This window comes from Sorex araneus, chromosome 3 (genome assembly GCF_027595985.1).
Source record: "Sorex araneus isolate mSorAra2 chromosome 3, mSorAra2.pri, whole genome shotgun sequence".
NCBI lineage: Eukaryota > Metazoa > Chordata > Mammalia > Eulipotyphla > Soricidae > Sorex > Sorex araneus.
The window spans coordinates 64,693,306-64,714,773 of record NC_073304.1 but is presented as its reverse complement, the minus strand read 5'-3'; the positions used below and the strand labels follow the sequence as shown (position 1 = coordinate 64,714,773).

The 21,468-nt window shown below is 43.7% G+C and overlaps 1 protein-coding gene across 9 annotated transcripts in view; it reads left to right on the top strand.

The window, feature by feature from the left end:
- Positions 1-7,922: 7,922 nt before the first annotated feature.
- The window catches only part of NPAS3 (neuronal PAS domain protein 3), a 939,716-nt gene continuing 926,170 nt past the window's right edge, over positions 7,923-21,468 (top strand). For 6 of the 9 annotated variants that reach the window (XM_055132059.1, XM_055132058.1, XM_055132056.1 and 3 more), the window contains exon 1: positions 7,924-8,744. In XM_055132059.1, the coding sequence (XP_054988034.1) occupies positions 8,587-8,744 (158 nt within the window). In that variant the 5' untranslated portion in view covers positions 7,924-8,586. Of the gene's footprint in view, positions 8,745-13,062; positions 13,250-21,468 lie in introns of those variants that run through there. The other 3 variants (XM_055132054.1, XM_055132051.1, XM_055132060.1) reach the window with 2 other exon arrangements.

Genomic DNA, 21,468 nt, shown 5'->3' with positions numbered 1-21,468 from the left:
GGAAAGAGGGATATTTCCTCTTCTCGGCCGGCGTGGGGCTATGGCTTAGTTCACAGTCTAGAGAAATGGCTGCTTCTTTGATTACCTTCAATATTTCAACAAAAAAATTCACTGTTATTGTTTGGAATTTCCCCCCAAAATCAGACCTGCTAAAAAGGAACCGTTTCACATTGCTGACAATTAAGAGATGTTAAGTCTCTTAAAGATATAAAGATATAATTTTAATTTTAAAGTATTATTTTGTTAACATGTAATTGACATGTCATTATTTTAAAATAAAATAAAAGAATAAATTTTTATATATTTTGTATGGGTAGGGGGGAATATTGGGGCCAGAACCTCCAGTGCTCAGTGTCTTTTCTGGCTATATGCTCAGGAGTGACCTTGGTGGTGCTTGGGGGATCATATACAATGTCAGTGATAAACCTGGGTTATAAAGCAGTGCATAGCTCTTTTATTATCCTCTATCTCCTAAATGTTTTAATTTTTATTTTTTGTCAACTTATCAATGGTTTACAATATTATGGGATTTCAAGTGTTTAGCTTCACACCTCTATATGTATGTGACTCCTGTCACCAAAGTTTCAGTTCCATTTAATTACCAAGAAGAACCCATCTCCTCATTTGTCTCCCACTGCTCTTTTCTTTTGATAATTATCATAGTTCTCATCAAGTCTAGAAATTGTTGTTTCTTGCAAGTTCATTTGTCTTAGTGACTCAGTTTTTGCACATATGTGAAACTATCTGACATTGACTTCTACTTCCTTATTCCATTTAGTATAGTCACCTTCAAAATTGATTCATTTTGTTCCAAAGGGCACAATTTTATTTTCGTGTTTGTGTGTGCGTCTGTGTATCTGTGAGAGTGTGTGTATGTATGTGTGTGAAGTAAGAAAGTTTTATTTAAAACTTTCTTAAGAAGGGAGAGAAATAAGTTCTCTTTAAAAGAGAACACATGCATCTCCAGAGTGGAAATAAGCAAGCAAATATACAGAGACAATCAAGCAAAATACATATTCAAAGGGGAACACAGGCTTAAAGAACAAGCTTTTTTGAAAAAAAAATCCTTATTCCCTCTACTTTTGTTGTTGTTGTTGTTTGTTTGTTGAGGGGCTATACCCCTATGCCCCTATACCCGGTGGTGCTCAGGAATCACTCAGGAATCACTCCTGCTGGGCTCTGGGGATCATATGGGAGGACAAGGATTAAACCCTGGTCAGCCACATGCAAAGCAAGTTCCCTATTAGCTCTAACTCAACACAATTATATCTTTTTAGTGGTAGTGTAGTACTCTATTGAATATATATACATATATGTATGTATGTATATATACACACACACATATATACATATATATATATATATATATATATATATATAGAGAGAGAGAGAGAGAGAGAGAGAGAATCTCTTGCCCCTGTACCTAGCTGTTTTCACCCAGGCCCCTCAGAGGAGGTGGGTTGAGTTTCCCTCCCCCCCCCCCGAGCAGAGCCCCCACAGGCGAAGACTTCCGGAACCCAGTCATAGCCTTGATCAGGGCCCTTCTTCACATGTTCAGACAAGCCTTACTCATGAAGGAACAGGCAAAGGAACCCAGGTGTGTGGGGACCCGGGGCTGAGATCTCCAAGCCTGCTCGGATAGGGACTGGGCCTTTTCTACCCAGATCCTCCATTTTCCAATAGCTAGGCAGTCACATCCACAAACTGCCCCGTCCCTTGCTTCCCTCCCTCCAGCGCCGAGTAATCCTATATGTATGGCCAACATCCAGAGACTATAAAACCAAGCTCCTGGAAGCACGTGGCCATGTGACATCTTATAGCTTAGTTCTCCCTCTCTCCTCTCAGAGATCCTGGCAAGCTACCGAGAGTTTCCTGCCTGCATGGGAGAGCCTGGCAAACTCCCTGTGGCATAATTATATGCCAAAACCAGTAACAATGATGGGTCTCATTCCCCTGACCAAAAGAGCCTCCAGTGCAGCACCGTTGGGAAGGACGAGTAAAGAGAGGCTTCTAAAATCTCAGGACTAGGACAAATGGAGATGTTACTGAGACTGCTCAAGAAAATTGACGATCAATGAGATGATGATGATATATATATATACATATATATATATATAACTACACGTACTTTATCTTGTCATCTGTAAATGGGCAATTGTATTGGTTCTGTTTGGGCTCTTATAAATAAAACTTTGCATATATTAAACATTGATAATGCAATGCACATAACCCAAAGATCTTTTAGTGATTCAAAAATATTTAATAGATAAATGGAATTTGAGACAATTTTTTTTATCATTTCACTTGGAGATACCTGGTGAAAAATTACCACAATTAAGTTAAAAAAAACTAGGAATGAAACTCAAATATCTCATAATGAAGGCTAACTTTGATTGACAAATAACAACTTGGGCACTGCTAAGAACTTTACACATTTTTTCAATTTATTCATATATTAGTCCTTTTATAATTATATTATTCCTTTTGCAAATGAAAAAACTGAGATTGTGGAAAATAAACAAATTGTTTGAAGTCTCTTAGATTCTAAATCTTAGAACTGTACTCAAATGAGAATGCATTATTCTCACTCTGTACTCTTGACAGATTTTATTACTTTTCTCATCTAGTTTAGTTCTCCATCTCCATGCCACTTTTGTGCTTTTAAAAACACAAACAAACAAAACAAACAACTACATTTGCCTTTAGGACACTTTATTGCAATTTATTTCTTTACCTACATTTCTTTTCTCTGCTGCTTAATAAACTTTTGATTCCCTCAAGGAAGAAAATGTGTCTGAGTTTCCATCACACAAGATAAATACATTATTTTTGACTGGACTGAATTAATACCAGGTTTGGTTGTGAAAGATGACAGAGCTTAAATAACTTACCATTGTCCATTCAAGTGTCCAGTCCAGTGGGTAAAAAGTTGAGAGTTCAGTTTCTTGATCTAGACCTTCCAATCAAACCCTTAGTCTGAAACATAATTGTTCGCCTATGAGGTTCCTGCTACACCAACTGCATCCATATCACCTAAGTTCTTGTTAGAAATGCAAATTTTAAGATAAATGAGATCATTCAAAGAGGTGAAACAGATGCCTTGCATGTTGGAGTCCTGGGTTCAGTTCCTAGTAGGATACAGTCTACAGAGCACCAGTGAGAACAAGTTATTATTCTCACACTAGACCTATTAAATAGTATCCTATAGATAGAAAGCCTTGATTTATATAAAAAATTTAGATTCACATAAAAATATCTTTTAATTTGTCTTTCATGTTCTTCTGCTATATGCTAAAGGTTGAAAATCAATCCTTTTAGTAAAGAGATAAAACTATATAATAAAATAGGATGACACAGTATGGAGCATAGGAAAACAATCTGTTTGGTTTGTTATTGAATAGGTTATGAAATATTCTGCATAATTGAAAATAAAAATTTAAGTAAAATTATGTATAGTTTTAAGTTAAAAAAATTCAACCCCAAGCAGTTAGTCACCCCTTGTATCTGCCAAGCACTAAATACATAACAATAATAAAATTGAGTAAAAAGTCCATTAGGTATGGCAACCTGGAAGAACCAAATCAAATTAAATTTCAAATGGGCCCTAAGGTTAATTTTTACTGAAACAAACAACATAAGTTACTATATCTGTAGGGCAAGTACCAACTCACATCTTGGAGATTGTATGTGAGTTTTGAGCCTGCTGAAGGTAAGAGAAGGAGCAAATTAAAACTTGTGTACTTCTGATTAATGGTGTTCTTTAAGTGGCCTCCAATAAATTAAAATATTTCAATTCCAAAATCAAATTCACTATTATGAAAAAATATGTCTAAAACATTTGCCATTGTTGCTAAAAGAGAAATTAGTATTTGAAGTATGCTGGGAGCAATTAGCTATTTTACATTTGTTTAGCTTTAGTTAGATTACATTGAATTGCATGTGCTTTAGAATAATGTGGCATGATATTTCTGTTTTAACCAAAAATGAGGCCCTTCCTACTCACTAATGTTTCAAAACAGTTTTTTCTTCTTCCTGCCTGTGATTGAATTTGAAAAATAGCGAGAGGTTTTTTTCCTTAATAAAACACCTTCTCTTTCTAGTTATATGTTTATAAAAACTCTATTAACTATAGGTAGTATTAACATGAAAAATCCTCTCTCCATAAATAGTATTCATCGGCATACACATAAACAATGATTTGATTCTCTCAATTTTTTTGTTCCTATTCTGGAACATTAAGAAAGACTGTTTGTTTTATTGTTTTTAATCTCCTGACATAGTTTTGCTTTAGAATGGACTTGAAGACATATGAATATTATGACAAATTTGACAGTCAGAGCTTAAATTCAATTTGAACTAAAGATAAGAAAATAGAAAATTGCTTAAATAAAATATTTAACCCTTATACAGAGTGTCAAATATTTTCATTTATATGAAATTTTAGTTTCTACTTCTTCTTGTAATAAAAACACATTTCTCAGATTACTGTAAATGCACATGAAAAATTTTAATAGGAAAAATTCCTTATTACAGCATGATAACTTCCATAGAATACATTTCAGATACAATCTTTTTTGCTTTATTCATTATATAAAAGTATTTTCATCTGTGTATTTTGCTTTATCTTACTCTGTATGCTATTTAATTTTTAAATATGAAAACCAAAGTAAAGTAAAAAGTTGATACCACCAAGTTTTGTAGTTCTGCTCTCTTACCTGTCATTGGTAGCTTCTATACTAAATGGCAAAAATTCGAAAGTCAAACCATTTAACACTAAATGGAAACTAATTCTCAAAATAAAAGTGTATTACATGAGCAAAAGTCACAGTTGTTCAGCAACAACAATAATGAAGCTGTAAATATGTAACTGTGATGCTGTGTATTATAGCATATGCATGTATAAGCAGGTTTAAGCAACACAATATCTTTTTCTATATCTCTAGAACCAATAATATGTAGGTGGGGGTATAAAATGAGAAAGTACACAGTTTAATGCTAACTGAAACCCTTTGGGTTGGATAAGTGCCAAAGCAACTTGCAAAATATTTCAAAACAGCTGCCAGCATGTAAAGATTTTAACTGAAAGAGTAGAGTAATGAAATCAGAATTACTAATGAGTGAATAAACTTAAACTTTGCTTAAGGACCTTAATGAACACGGAGATAAACAGATCCAATAGGAATCTGTCTCCCATGCATAAAGTTTCCAAAATTATATATGTATAGGCAAAAATATTTTAGTGCTTATATATATATATATATTTAAGGTGAACTGATGTGCAAATCTCCTTTGAGTATTTTGTAACAGTCCTGTTTTAAGAAAGAAGTTTCCTGGAGGGCAGAAGTCATATTAATTCTCTCAAATATGGGTAGTTGAAAGTTAGAACTTTGAAGTTGAACGTGCTCATTAAGCTCTATTTTAAATAGCATAAAGTACCACTGAAGTCACTCTGACATACCTGACATTTTAAATGTCTAACAACGGATCTCAGATATTCTATTGGTAGAATTTTGCCATTTGGACTTCTCAGAACCGTTTGCCCTCCAAAAGAGAAGAGAAGAGGTCCATCTATTTTCAGACTAACCATGCTTTAAAATAAGTAATAAGAAAATATAACGGCTAGTCTTTTCATAGAGTTGGTATTGAGACAAAGGAGAATGGGGATACATTCTGTATCCCTAACCCACTGCTGCGTGTGCTGAAAGAAAACGCAATTTTCTAAGCATCCAGTTCTTTGGGCCAAAGAGGATTTCCCCCTTTCGGCATCCTTCGGACACTTGGGAGCATCTCTACACTCGCAAACACTAGCTAGGAGCCCTGCATCCCACGAATGGAGTGGAAGGATGGACACGTGGAGCGGGAGCCACTTGCTGCAAGCCTCCATCCACTGTGTGACCCAGATCTCAGCTGGCCGGCACAGCGCCACCACACAGCGGGCCAATCATTCAGACCAAAACTGTCTTAGAGAAAGCCGCTACCGGCTTCTGGCGTCCTTTTTAGCCTCTTCCCTCTGTCAGTTACTGGGCTTCCTTTGACCTCTAGCACCACCAGTCTTGACCTATGCAGAGAACTTTCTCCAGCCCATGAAATACTCCTGACCTCTCCGTGACTGGCATGCACTCCCCGGGCCTTTCAACTGGAAAGCCGGCGCGGTGCGGAAGGGTGGCATTGGAAATCTCCTCGGGAGATGCGGCTCAGGAGGCGAGGTGGGAGCAGAGCCCTGCAGTCAGACCTCCAGTCAGTCGGCACAGTCCGCGACTAAGCACGAGGGGCGGTGGGACCAAATCCGAGACCAGACCCTTACAAAGAAGCGCTCCTGCCCAGGGCTCCCCGCATCTCTCCCCAGCTCTCAGCCCCTGTCCAACGTCGTCCTTGGGTTTGGCCTCTGAACAAGTAGGTCCGGATGCAATGCCATCAAGTGAGAAAATGACCCCTCCTCGGGAAGGAGGGGCGTCGGAGCTCCGTAGGGTCTGCAACTCACTCCTGGGTCCTCGGCACAAGCTGCAGAGGCTCATTACCATGCTTCTTTCGTGCAACACGTGGGGGACAGGACGGGGCACTTTCCTACCTCCTGGTGTTAGCTGCCGTCCAAAGCGTTTTCTTTGAGAGGAGAATGGAAACGCAGCTGCGCCGCGGGCCCCGCCAGCCAGAGCTGGACTCCGAGCTGCTGCGGGGGGCGCCTCCGGAAACGGACATGGTTTAGAGGAGCTCTGGGGACGTCCCGCTCCCCGAGAACCCCCACCCTCCACCCCCCACCGGCCTTTGTGCGACTTGGTGTTTCCGAGGAGCCACGAGGACGCAGGGGACGTCCCGGGTGCGGCTCGGCCAGGCGTGAGGCTCTAGCTCCAGCGCGGGGGACGCGGGACTGGGCGGGCGCTGCCCACTGGGCCGCACAACTTCTGACCAATCAATTGGCCCTGGCCCTCGGAGTTCCCCCACCTCATCGCCCCTAAGTCCCCGCGCCCCGCGCGGCCCCGGCTCACAGGGTTAAGCAGGTGTCTCGCCAGCAGGGCGTTCAGGGCGCGGGCGCACGCTCCGCCGAGCCCAACTTGGGTCCGCTTGGCGGGCGCGGAGCAACGAGTCCCCAGGCTGCCTGGCCGGGTGTCGCGCCCCAGGAGAGGGATGGCGGCAAGCGGCAGCGGGAAACACGCACAGCAACCCTTGCAAAGCGGGGTGCGCGGGGGAGCGTGCGAGACGAGGGGAGTCCCGGCCCCCGACCGCGCTGGGGTTGCGTCCTGCAGGTCTGGCCTCTGCTGGAGAGCCACGTGGAAGAGGGGGGGAGGAAAGTAGAGCGACTTGGGTGCCGGGCAAGGGGTGGGGGAAGCGACCCTCCTCTCTCTGCATCCCTGCGCAGGAGTCAGAAGAAGAAGGAGTGAGAGTTGCGATGAATAAAGGCATCCCGACCGCCACCAGCTCCTCTCACCCCTAAAGAAATTCTGCTGTGACCAAGTGTAGAAGTAACCGGGAGACGCCAGGAAATAAATACACGTGTTTTCTCTTTTTGTTTCCCTGCTGGCTGGAATTTGCAGAGTCCAGCTCCGTTGTGGCTTCTAGGGTATTCATTCCATCGTTCCAAAGGGGCGAATGGAGTTGGGTGACGGGGGGGGGGGCACACCAGGTCTCTAGCTGTACTTACAGCCCCCACTTCTCAAACGCGGCCAAGGCCAATTGCCCACTCCCCTGAGCGAGGAAGCGCCCCCCACTTAGAAAGGGGTAAACTCTGCATCGCACAAAAGCGACCCCCCTCCAATCTCCCGTCTTTGCACACTCTCCCTGTTTGCCAAGCACCAAGTTCTCCAGCAACACAACTTGCAGTTGGCAGCCCTCGCGCTGCCTGGGGTGCAGGAGAGGAGTAGAGTGGGGTCTCGGCAGGGCGGGAAAGCTCTGCGCCCCCATTCCTGCACACGCGGGCTGGAGTCCAAGGGTGCTGGAAGCCGCGGGAGGCGCGAGTCGGCCTGGATAGTGCTGATTTCTCAGGAGAAAAGCAGGGAAAGAGCGCTCCTCTGTCTTGCACTTTGGTCGGAAGTGCCCTGTGCGTGTGCGTGTGCGTGTGCGTGTGTGTGTAAGCGTGTGTGTGTGTTTGTGCGTGCGTGTGTGCAGGGGGGCGGGAAAGAAAGACCCCTCCGCTGCCCATCATTCCCTTGCACCGGCCAAGTCCTCGCCAAGCTCCGGGTGCATCCTTCCTCCGCCACCCCCTCCCCTTCTTCCTTCAGCTGGGCTCCGCGCGGCGCAGCCCAAGCAGCCAGTGAGAGCCACATCCTGCAAAGGGGGGGGGGCGCACCACCGCCCCCCAAAGGAAAAAAAAGGCCCCACCCTGACACGTTTCGCTGTTTGCAAGTCCCTCGCACGCCCCCCGCACCTCCTCCCCGCTCTTGCGGCCCCCCCAGCCCGCTGCGCGCACATCAAAGCGCCTCTCCGCCGCGCACAGGGGCCGCGGCTCACTAATGGGATTGCAGGCTGGTGCCTGGCTCCGCCGCTGCCGCCGCCGCCGCTCGCACTGCTGCCGCCGCCGCCGCCCGAGTCCGAGCCCGAGCCCCTGCCAGTCCGCGCCCAGAGCCGCCGCGCCCGGGGGCCGAAGCCGCCGCGATGATCCGAATCTTTCCGGATTTCAGCGTGCAGGTGACGGCCGCGGCGGCCGGCGGGGCGGCCGCGGGGGTGCCGGCCGGAGCGGGCATGGGGAGGGCCGGCGCCGCGGCCAACGGCACCCCGCAGAACGTCCAGGGCATCACCTCCTACCAGCAGCGGTGAGTAGTCCCGCCTGGACTGGGATACCGCCCTCGCCCCGGGGCGCTGGGGTGGGACTCACTTTGCCTCCTGTTCAGGCTTTACAACGCACATGTTCATCTCCAGGGCTCACTTTGCTGTCCCTCATTGTACAGATGGGGAAGAAGAGGGAAAACCACAATTCGGACTGAAAGGCACTTCGTTGCACTGGCCAAGTGAAATCAGACTTTGCTCTGCGCCCAGTCCCCAATTCAGAACCTTCGCCCCGCTTAGCCAAGTTGTTGCAGCGAGTCTTGAAACACCGCACTAGGTGCTTTTGCAAAGTTTGGGATTCCCGTCCCTTTCCAGCGGAATGTTCTCAGTGCTTGTGTTTTTTGCCGATCCATGCTGACCGACAGCCTGGGGGCCAATTGATCACCGAAGGCTGATTGACCATTTGTTTCCGAGTAGAATAGGAACGATATTCACGTGTAGCTATAGACTTGCAATTCTACATAATTGTGTTATCATGTCACCTGTTACTACAGGGAAATACAGCATGAAAACCGAATCTCCTAGGCGCTGTTAAGCATTCATCTTAAATACATTATAATGCAAATGTGTTAGATTCTGAGATTCGAGTTGTAGGCAAATTTTGCAAAGTTAGGCATGGGGATGAGAAGAAAGTTGTAAAGTATTACTTGTTTACATTTTTCTCAAACATTTTCTAACTAAAAAAAAGAGGGTTATGATATTAAAATAGTACACAGGCTTTGATTCACTTGGGAAAGAAAGGGGAGAATTTTACCTCCAACAACAACTCTTGAATTCTAAAGTTTCAATCTAAGGACAGACAACTTTCCATATTAAAGGTTTTACTAAAAATGTACTTCAACAATATATGCTGAAAAAGACTAACAATGTTGTATGAAGGTAAACTCCTCAATTGTGTAGTCAGTCTTATATATAGGAAGAGGAAGGGGAAAAAAAAAGAACACATGAAAGTGTGAAATTAAATATTTGTGTTTCCCAGATTGCACACGATTAAACATCTGAGAGATTTGCCAATGGCATTTAACTTAAAATATACACAATGCATAATTCAAATAACAGTTCCTATTTTTACCTTGTATTTCAAACTTCATTGATTTGAGAACCTTTGATTTGAACCAACAGTGTTTAAACTGAAAAGGTTACAATAATCTATCACTGCCATATTTTGTGCCTTCTAACCAATGAATGGCCCAGCGACCAGAGCAGATTTTTGCATAATACAGAGTGTTTTCCAAGTTGATGCCCAGGAACGCAAAGACTTCATAGACTTTATTATATGTTCTGGGTACTATCGAAGTTTTAACAAGTTTTGAAAATAACTCAAAAAGAGATTATTTGCTCTCAGAGATTTTTTTTTAAATAATTTTAGTCTTGTTTTACACCAGTGATTACAAGAATCTTTAATGCAAAAGATCTGGGATTATCTTTCAAACATAAAGGACTAGACTAGAATTAGATTATTCCTATTCATGGTTCAGGTATGCTTTTCTTTTTAAGTTGCTTATTAAAGATTTAAATGACAATGGAATCTGGCAGTCACTTTAACTGGGAAGTGCAGGCAATAATCACAATAAGATGGTCTGTTGGTCTGTAAAGTCAGAGTCAAAGGTCAGAAATGTCAGATGGCCTTTGGACAATTCCAGAGACCTCCAGGAACTTCAGCTACCCCAGAAGATATAAATTGGGCATAAAAGGGTGGCTATGAATTTGCAGCCTTTCAGCCTGCTCTCAGAATATGGATCTTTTACATTAAAACTCTATTCAGGGGCACTTTTCCAGCAAGCCAGGAGCACCTAGGGAGAGATACTCTTCTCCTGTTCCCCACTCCAAGCCCAAAGCCAGTTCTATGTCATCCACTTTCACCTTTTGCTCAACTCTCTGAATCCTACTGTGGATACAAGGATCAATACTTTAAAAATAAACAACAGAAAACTTTAGCTTTAGGATATTTTCCTACCTTCCTGTGATTTAAGTTCTGACATTTGACAGAAGAGAAAGTGCTAGCCATGGAAAATGTAGCTTTCCTCACTCAGATATGACACCTGTTACTGCTTTTGATAGGAGTTAATTTGGGGGCAGGAGTGTGAGTCCTGTAGGGCCAGATGATTATTGCAGGTTTTTAAGGGAGTATCTGGTCTTAGTCCCTCTACCCTCTGGCACTTTCCCATCAGGAACTTTGGCTACTAGAATGTTTGAATTTTAGGGACTATGGAGGGTGCACTAGTTTCCATTTCAAGACTTGGATGCATTTGCAAAGTTAAATAGTGAGCACATCATTTTACTAAGAAAAAATAAAGAGGGAGGCATCAGACTTTTAGAGTCAGACGAGAGAGTGACTGAGGGTCAGTGGAGGGTGGGTGAAGGGTTTTAAGCAGGGTGAGATCTTGGGAGAAAACTTGTCTTATTTGTCATCTTTGGGCAGAAATGCCCTATGCTGGCATTCAGTCTAGGAGTCAAAACTTCCAAGTGGCAACCTTCCGCCCCCCCCCCCACTCCATTACCAGCCTGTGTGTATCTTGTACTCAACGCTCTCCACTTCAATTCATTTTTCAATCACTCTCATCATCTGCTACCTGTAGAGTGTACTCCAGATAGAACTCAAACATGATCATGCAGATTAAACACCTCTGCCACGAAAAACACTTATGTTTCCTAAGTTCTAGCTCTCAGCTGCACTTTACTGGGATGGTGGGATGGAAGGGGATCCACGCAAAGGTCTGCTTTTCCTTCTATTTGAAACTGTAAAGCCTACTTGTAGGACTGATGTTTTCCATCTGGAAATTTTGATTTATTCAAAGTGCACAGGCTTTATATTTTCCCGGTTGACACATGACTGACCCATGTCTGCCCCCAAAGTTGCCCATAGCTGGCAGAATGGTTGCAAGAACGCTCTCAACAGTAATCAGATTCTAGCCTGGGCCCTGAACTAAGTGAGTGACCTTTCTCTAGGCCTCCCTGAGACCAATGTGAAATGGGAAGGAAATAGTTCCAGAGGGTCTAAGCAGGACCTCCAGGTACCTGGAGTCTAGCCAGGAGAAGCCGTTTGTCTCACTGCGTGTAAACTCCGGGAGAGCCGCCCCGGGGACCTTGCTCTGCAGCTCTGCAGACCGGTGGACAATGCAGATACCCAGGCTCGGTAAACGCTGCCGAGAGGGCTTGGAGCCACCTGGTCCCCGAGCCGCCGTGGCGCCCTCCCGGGACGCTGGGACTCAGCGAGCTGCGCAACTCCCCACTCGGGTTCATTTGCACGGCCCCGAGGGCGCGCCCAGGACGCCCTCCTGCCCGAATCGGTCTCGCCTGCCTGCCTCGGGGCCTCCTGTCCGGTCGGTGTCTTCCCCCCTTGGCTGCGACACGCCAGCCAAGGGAAGTGTTCGAAACTGCAACTGAGTGGCGTTGTTGCGCCGGCAGCCGAGCTTCCCAGTCCCCCAAAGAGAGAGGGAGGGGTGGAGGCGAGGGGGAGGGGGAAGAGGAGGGAGAGAAGGAAGGAGGGGGGGGACGAGAGAGAGAGAGAGAGAGAGAGAGAGAGAGAGAGAGAGAGAGAGAGAGAGAGAGAGAGAGAGAGAGAGAGAGAGAGCATGCGTGTCTGTGTGTGTGTACGTGTGTGCGCTTGTGTCTGTGTCCGTGCGGGCGGGCGGGCGCTCTCTGAGCAAAGCCGCTGGAAAATGCCCAGAAATACTTTCACAGCGGTCAAGCTGGGAACCCCCGCGTGTCTTCCCGTCCCCGCCCCTCCTGGCCTAGGCCCCGACCGCCCCCCGTCGGGAGGGTGTGTGCCCCACCTGCCACCAGGCGGGCTCCGGGGGGCGTCGGCTGGGTGGGGGGGAGAGCGGGGGCGGGGGCGTGCGCACGGCGGCGCGCGGTGGAGAACCTGGAGGCGGCGGGGTGCTGGGCCGGGCTGCCCGCGGGGCTGCGCTGGAGCCTCCCCCCGCCGCCGCCGCCGCCACCGCCGCCGCCTCCCCCTCCGCCGCCGCCGCTCGCCCGTCTCCGCGCAGCCGGGCATGTCTCGGGAGCCGGGGCGGCCCGGGCCGCGGGGACGCTGCGGCGCATGGACGGCGGCGGCGGCGGCGGCGCCGGGAGAGCCAGAGCACAAGAAGGCGCCGGCGGTCGAGGAGGCGGCGCCCCGCGTCGAGAGGCCGCGGCGGAGCGAGGGGCCAGCCGGCTGCCGGCGAGGCTCGGGCCCCGCTACTTTTCCGTAGCGTCCCCGCCGCCGCAGCACGGCCGCCGCCGCCGCCGCCGCCCGGGCCCCGGCCCCGGCCCGGGCCCCGGCCCTGGCCCCGGCCGCCGCCGCCGCCGCCGCCCGCCGGGCCGCCGCCGCTGAGCGCCGCGCACGCCGCACTCACTCCCGCCACCCCACGCACACGCACACCCCCGCCCTCCCCACGCCCCCCAGCCCGGGAGGGGGGGAGCGAGGCAAAAAGTAAGAGAGGAAAAAAAATAGCAGGAAGATGGCGCCCACCAAGCCCAGCTTTCAGCAGGATCCTTCCAGGCGAGAACGGTAACACTTTTCTGTTTATTGAACCTGCCGCCGGGGCGGCCGCTCCCGCCACTCCCGCCGCCGCCCCGGGGCCGGGGCCCGCGCCGCCGCCACCCTCCTCCGGGGCCGCGAGCCCGCGGGGACCGCCGAGCCGGCCGGCTGCGGAGCGCTCGCCGCGGTCCCCGCGCGCATTGTCCGCCCGGCGGCGGCTGCAGCCAGCGGGCTCCGGCGGCGGCGGCGACACGCTCTCTGAGCAGTCGCACCTCCTCTGCTCGCTCGGCGAATAGAGTGAGTCGCTGACAAAAAAAAAAAAAAAAAAGAAAGAAAAAGAAAAAAAAAAGAAAGAAAAAAATGGAAAAAAGAAAGAAAAGCAAAGCAAGAGAATAAAAAGAGAGAGAGAGAGGAAAAAGAAATAAGAGACACTGAAAAGAGACGGGCTGCGGTGTGCGGGGCAGCGGGCGGGGGGGTGCCGGGGATCCCCGGGGCCGCCGCAGGTCCCCTGGCAGCTGCTCTCGAGGAAGGAATGAGGCTGGGGCGGGGGGCGGGCGCGGAGGGGAGGAGGCGGCGGCGGCGGCCGGGGGCGGGGAGCACCGAGCTCGCGCCAGGCCCGGAGCGTGTCGCCCAGGGGCGGTCTCCGCGCGGGGCCGCTTAGGCCTCCCCGCCGCCCTCGCCGCGCCCCCCCTGTCCGGGCAACTTGTGGGTCTCCTGCCTGGCCTTTGGCCCTGTCCCCTTCCCCGACTGTACACGCTCTCCGGCACCCGCACCCGTGCTCCCCAAAACCAGAAAAAAAAAATCAAGCGAGTCCTGAAATCGCGAGTCAGCCAACAAACGAGGTCCAAGACGTGCGTGCCAACAGTTGGAACATCTCTGTCCCGTTAGTGACTGGGAATGGGTGTTGTAAAAAGTTCCTGGTGAGCATTGCGGATCCAGGCGGGAGGCAGAGCCGAGCACGTCTGTCTGAAGTTAGTGAAACTGAAGGGAATGGGAAAGGGAGTGAGGATGCAAAATATCCTAAACATCCTACGTGAGTGGCATTGTTAGATTTCAGAGCGACTCCCCCCTCCCCCCTACACACACACACACACACACTCACACACACACACACACACACACACACACACACAGAGGCGACGTGGCTTTCCCTCCTGCTGTCCACCAAGCCTACTTTGTTTGGAATCCTATTTGCTATTAATTGGCAGCGTTAATGACATTAATTGCATATAGCATATTGGGTTGAGCACAGTGAATATCTCTTGCTGCCTCCGTAGAGGAAATGCTCAGTAGGAAGTAAGAACCTTCGATTCATGTAGAAAACAAATGCAGTTAGAGGCACACTCCCCTCCCTTCCCCTCCTCAGGCAGGGGCTTTTACTTTCCTCCCAGGCCTAAGTGAACTTGAAAAGAAGGAGAGGGACCTCTTTAGTTAACGGATTTAATTACTATTACCTGGGCTGTTTCACTTTGCATACAGTAATATGCATCTAACCTATAGTTTGCATCCAGAGAAGACAGGGAGATATTCTTAAGAAGACCTTCAGTTCCACTGTTTGCATTCTCTTCTGACAGCCAACTTGTCAGGATTGAGGTAGAAATTTTGTTAAGTGGGTATAACTAGACTAGTTCTAGCTCTAGATAAATGATATACAAATTATATACCCAAGACGAAATGATACATAATCCAGTTTTTCCCAAAGGTGTTAACTATGTCTAACATTAATTATCTGATAACCCACCTGGCTAAAATGAATATTTAGTATTTATAAAGAACTCACACTCTGAATAATACTCTTGCAGATAAAAAATATTTCTCAGAGCTTTACGCAAGTCTTTTGGTAATTACATTTTATCTACTGTTGGTGATGCAGACTTTTTGAAATCAGAAGTTTATAATAATTTCCTCCTTCTTTCCTTCCTCCCTTGTTCCCTTCCAGTCCTCCTGGCCTAACCTGTCTGGCTTCTGTTTGTAGTTAGTGTATTTACTGGGATGGCCCCAGTAATCTCTCTGGCAGAGGCCTATTTGTGTGCCACTTTTGGAATTTCTCTGAGATAGGAATCTTGAAGATAGAATTAATTTCTAGAGGAAACTTCATAGCCTGTGCATGAGCGCGTTCTTTATCACCTGTCTCCATTTGGCATTCGAAGAAGGTAAATCAAAGTGCGCGATTTGTTATTCTGCTCCACTTGAGAGCTGAACTAAATAACACTTGGTCTGAAAGTCTGATTGAAGTTGTAGGAGGATATACTGTATTTAATTTAATGCCCTTTAATAGCATCTTCTTGTTCAGCTAGGATGCTGTCATTTTAAAGGTTGGATCTGAGAAGGTTTAACCTGTAGGGAGAGGGAGGAGTAATAATGAGATAGGGGGCAGAAGGAGTGAAATGGATGGAGGAAAGGAAGGAAGGAGTTACAAATGGAGTGTTGCAAATGGCTATAACCACAAACTTGGCCCGTTATCCAAACAGTTATTTTATGCCCAGAGGGTTCACTTTGTTGTTAGGGTTTTAAATGCTCTTAACACTTTAAGTGTAAACATTACACATATTAGTTGATTTGGTTTTGTAATGAGAAATGGGGAGTTGGATGGTTTGTTTAGGAGAGATTGTTCCTCAGTTTCTTGCTTCACCCAAGTCATTTCACCATTCTGTGCACTTAGTTCCTGGAACTTGTTGGATGGTTGTAGTATTTCTCTGAGATAGTTAAACATAAACATTTTGAAAATAAAGGATGACTCTCTGTGGATGTGCTTTTTATTATACCCTCCCATTTATTTGTGGAAAAAAGTGGTTTCCAAACCATTGATATCATAAAGGTGTTTATGGACACTTTGCTCTTAACTGCTTTTCAAATCCAGCAGTCAAAAACTTAGACTAAAAATACATCATATAGCATTTCTGTAGGGGTTAAGCTGCTTTCCATGCACATGAACCAGCTGACCCTGATTATTTTTCCCTATCTATGATCCATTTCTACCAGGAGTGATCACTGAGCACAGAGCCAAGAGTAAGTCCTGAGCACTGCTGGATGTGGCCCCCAGACCAAAAAATAAATTCTATAATTTGAATTGTCTTATTTACTTATGAACTGTCTGTCCTGGTTATAACAGGATAGGAAAAATATTTTTTTTTCTAATAATGGGTGCCAAGTCAATTTTGGAAATGCAGGTTTTTTTTTTTTATAATGTCTTTCGTAAGTGCTTATTACTCCTTAAATTTCTCTGTCTCAAATATATAGAAAGTGATTCGTGATTCTTGAGTGGTTCAAATAGCAAGTTTGTATTTAAAATGTTTGATTTTTCCTCTAAATTTGAATAAGCTGCAGATTAAATAGTTCTAGCATAGAGTTTTGCCACTCTGCAGATTTATAGCCAAGAAAAGTAGGCAGAACAGAAATTTCAACCATGCTAAATGCCCATACTGGTTTATAAAATACAGTCTTGTAGCACAATTTAAAAAGTAAAGATGTTGGCATAGACTTTTTGGAGGTATTCTTTCTATATTATACATTTAAACACTGAGTGATAAACGATGATATGTGTTGTCTAACACTTGCTTATATATAAATAGCTCCACAAGATTGCTTAAATGATAATTGAAAATATGAAATAGGATGGCCTTCATATCACAAGGCCAAGGGTCTACAAATGGAAAAACTGAAATAATGAAATATTTCCAAGGCAACAGACTGTCAACAAGTACTGTAATGCATGGGCATATCATAGACGCACCGGCGAGGATATTAGATTGTATAGCTTCAGAGCCACAAGTTATAATGACCTCTATTATGTGGGATCCTCCCACATTACAACATCCTTTCATATTTCCAATTTCTTATTTATGAATTGGGAGACCTGTAGTAATTCCACATCTGTGATAGGCCAGCTATTAGATTTGCTACAGTGAGTAAAAACTTGAATTCGGCGTTTGATGCTTTAATTTTTTTTGTCCCAGTAGATATTTTTAATACATAATGAGATTATCAAAAAATTTTGATCCTTAAAGACTAAAGAGATACCTTAAAGTGCTGGACCCCATGATTTGCATGAATGATCCGCAGTATTGATTACTCCATTACTCCCTCCCCCCACTATCCTCCCCACACATGGCAACATCAGGAGTGCCCAAAGAAAAAGTTTTGGTCCTGGATCTTTATATGTTCTTTAAATAATGACTTTCATTTTATTTACCAAAAGTTACATAATTTTTTTCATTTGTTTTTGGGCCACACCTGGGGGTGCTCAGGGGTTTCTCCTTCTCTATACTCAGGTATCACTCTTGGCAGGTTTTGGGGACTATCTGGGATACCAGGTTAGAACCTGGGTTGGCCTTGTGCAAGGCAAGTACCTCAAGTACCTTACCCACTGTACTATTTCTCCAACCTCATAGTAAACAAATAAATATTTTTACTGGCAATGAATTGGTAAGAATTGCATTGCAATTGAAATAAAATATACAAACTGGAACTTCTTTGTATTTTTTAGTGACAAGAACTTTGAAATTCTTCTACACAATATTACTCCTACAATTGAACTATTTGATGGGAATGTTAGAATTTGCATAAAATCTTTTGCTTTGCCTCAAATCCCAGTTTGAAGTTAGCTGGTAGCATTTGTTTGCCAATGCAAACATTGAAGTCCAGGATCCTGTGAGCTGCTATTAGGTTTTCTGACGGTATGGATTTAGGACCTGTTGCTTTATATTTTGTTGTAGATATGTTAAAAAATTTCTTAATCATGCTCAGTAATGTTTTCTCCTATAAACCTGCTTAAATGTTAATAATGATTCCAGTGCAAACCTTTAGGAGTAGCCTATTTTTCTTTTCTGAATTTAATTTTGGTGATCCTGTTTCCTGTGCAGAATTCCACTCCCCAAACCTAAAGAAAATTAAGTGCACAGGAGAGCAGAACTAGTCCATTTCTGTTTTCTTTACATTTCAACTTATTTTTACCCTTTTCTGTTGCCTAATTTTAATTCAATTGAATGAAACCTCTGAAATGCCATTGACTGAGACTTCACCTTCAGGTGTTCTTTAGATATTCCTTAACTGCTTACTGTGAATAAGACTGAAACTTGGTGGAAGAGATAGTATGTTGAAAGTTTCATTTGATTAATGAATTTAATATTAATGTTTAAAATTTAAAATCTACTCAAATTGCACATTATGTGAAACTTTAAATATTTAAATCTGTACTGTATTAGGTAAGAACTCCTAGAATTTGTGGGAAATTCTAGTTATGTTTATTTTGCATTTAATGATGTTAGTATTTTCACAGTAAATAGTTCTCCCCCTTCTTTTCCCTCACTGGGAGGTGTAGTAAACCAACTGTAACTGAATGGTATTTTTACAGCACTGGGCCCCATTAGTGTGAATAGGATGTTTGCACTATTAAGTTTCATAGAACTTGCATAGTTACACTAATTTGTAGCAATGTTAATATTTTAATGTATAAACAAGACACAGCTTAGTAAGAGTGACGTGACTGCTACCATATCTGAAATGAAGAGAGCAGTGACAAGATTAAACAACACTTGAAGTTGTTGTATGTATACATCTGTAAAGCATAATATTTTAGTTAAGTAATTGGTGCTTGAGATCTTGTGTACAAAATCTGGAGAATCAAGATGAGAAATCCATGTTATTATGGCCCAAAGTGCTGGTGACCTCCAACTGTAATTATTGATTGGTTCAAACATTTAGTTTGATTCATTGAATCCTTTCTGTAGACCACAGTGGTAGACTGGGGGAATTGTGACTAATAGTTCCTAGAAGAACAGTTTCTCTGGCTTCAGACTTCCCTTATATTGGATGTGCCCAGTCTTACAGAGAGCAAGAAACACCCTTTATAAAAGAGTAGGAAGTATAAAAATCTTGGAAATATAAAGTCTTTGTCTCTGTTGACTTTGTTGGCTAAGTGTTCTCAAGGGATAGGCATTCAATTTGTAAAATATTGCAGTTATTGACTAAAAAATGATTAGAATTTCTTGAAGAAAAGACAAAGAAAAGAGTCCATATTAATATAAATAAAATCAAAGCATATTGAAAAGATTTGATGGCACTAAAATCTAAAATGGGTCACATATGATAATAATAAGTGCTTAGTGGACACTACTGTTTTAGGCTCAATATCAAATGCTTCACAAAAATTTATCATTGTTTTCTTATTGTAAAGGAAAGTAATGAGGGAAACACTAATATTCTTATGTATGGGTAAAAAAAAATCAAGGCTTACTGTTCTCAACAAAGGTGTTGGAATTAGAGATTGAATACAGCTGTGTCTCTGTAGAAATGTATTCCTTAGCAGCAGTATGGAGGGTCCTGTGTGTTTGAACTCTGGAGTTAGGAATTTCTTGAGCCTTTGCCAAAGTTCCTAAAGCAAAAAGATCATGTACACCTCTGCTTCATAGTCCTTCGTTAGAGTTTTTTAGACAACTTCAGAAATTCTATAATTATATAGTTAGAGGAAGAATGTTTGTATCAATATGGAAATTAATCTCACAGTATTGCAGTAAGTTTGGGCAAGTTCTGTGTTTGTCATGAATATGTGTGTGTGTGTGTGCGCGCATGTAGACTTTAGGGCACTTTAGGGGGAGATATTTTACTGGATGTGTACATATGACTCTCTAGATGTAGACTATGAAGTTCTCAAGGACAACTTTCATTCCTGTCACCGAGCTTCTCAGTGTACCATTTTGTTGGAAGATCAGGGTTAATGCAATTCTATTTTGTAATGGTTTTGATGCTAAGTGGGTAGAAACAGCCTCATTGAGCTTTCTGAATAGCACACATTTGTATTAAACTGTGTTCTGGATATCATCTTTTGAAATATATATGGAGTCATATAAATTGGCCTCTTGCCAAATTATCTAACATCATAATAAATGACAGCAAGCATTTATAAAATACTGTGTACCAAGTAATATCCTAATGATCTACGGGCTTTACATATTTTAATTACCTCATTTAATTAAAAATATAACATGTTAAAAATGGTTCACAATAAATATATAAAGGATTAATTCAGCCCCACCCCCCACTTGTGGCATCTTCAAGATTGGAAAGTCTTTCATAGCATTTTAATTTCTCTAATGGAAATGGACCAAAACTACTTTATGAAAGTTTGTAGCATTTGACTCCGTAACTACTGCTCTTTGTAAAATGTGTGCTAGATTTGAGATAGTAGAAAAGCAAGCCACAACATTTTTAGTATAGTACAGTCAGTCTAATAGTTAAACATATATATGTGTACATATATATATTAGGAGTTTCTGACTTTTGAAAGAATTAGATAAGAAATACTTGATTACCTCCATTTGAAAGAGCTGTTTTTGCTTGTTTACCTTATTCATTTCTTGTTTACACAAATAATAGGTTGCCTTATAAAATTATTTGAAAGGGCTCACTTAGATGTTATGCTAAAATTTTAGAGGTAAAATGGACATAATAAGTAAAAAATAGGCTACATAAAATTTAGAATAGCATTCAGATAACCTTAAAAGGAATTATTTCTGATCGTGGTACTTTATTATTATTATTGTTACTATGCTAATGCAAAATTAAAGGACAATGATTTGGATACCTAGGTTATATATAGTCTTTTTTCTTTTTTTGCTTTTTGGGTCACACCCGGCGATGCACAGGGGTCACTCCTGGCTCATGCACTCAGGAATCACCTCTGGCGGTGCTCAGGGGACCATATGGGATGCTGGGATTCGAACCCGGGTTGGCCGTGTGCAAGGCAAACGCCCTACCCGCCATGCTATCGCTCCAGCCCCGGTTATATATAGTCTTAAAACAAATGATTATCACATATTTTGGAAAATGATGTCAAATACTTCTTTATAGTAAGGGTCGTTTCAGTGGGCTTACTTTTGGTAAAAAAGGGACCATTTTAAGATTTATTAAATATTTCTAATACTAAACTAATATTGATTAAGGATAATACTTATGTATTTATAAATGAACTTAATTTTCTCGGCATCATTCAGGAACATGATAGTATTTTATAGGGAAAAATAGAATGATTAAATTTACTTTTTAGAATTTTTCTGCTCCTATAAAGTGGAAATATCAGTAGATGAAGGTTTTAAGTAACTAATATTTAGTGCATTATGGTAATACTTTTTCTTATAAAGCAATTTATTCTTCAGAGTTTTTTTTTCTGGAAAGCATATACATTCTATGTATGTATATTACTTATATAGGATTCTATTTTATTACATAACAAATATGCTATAAAGCATGCA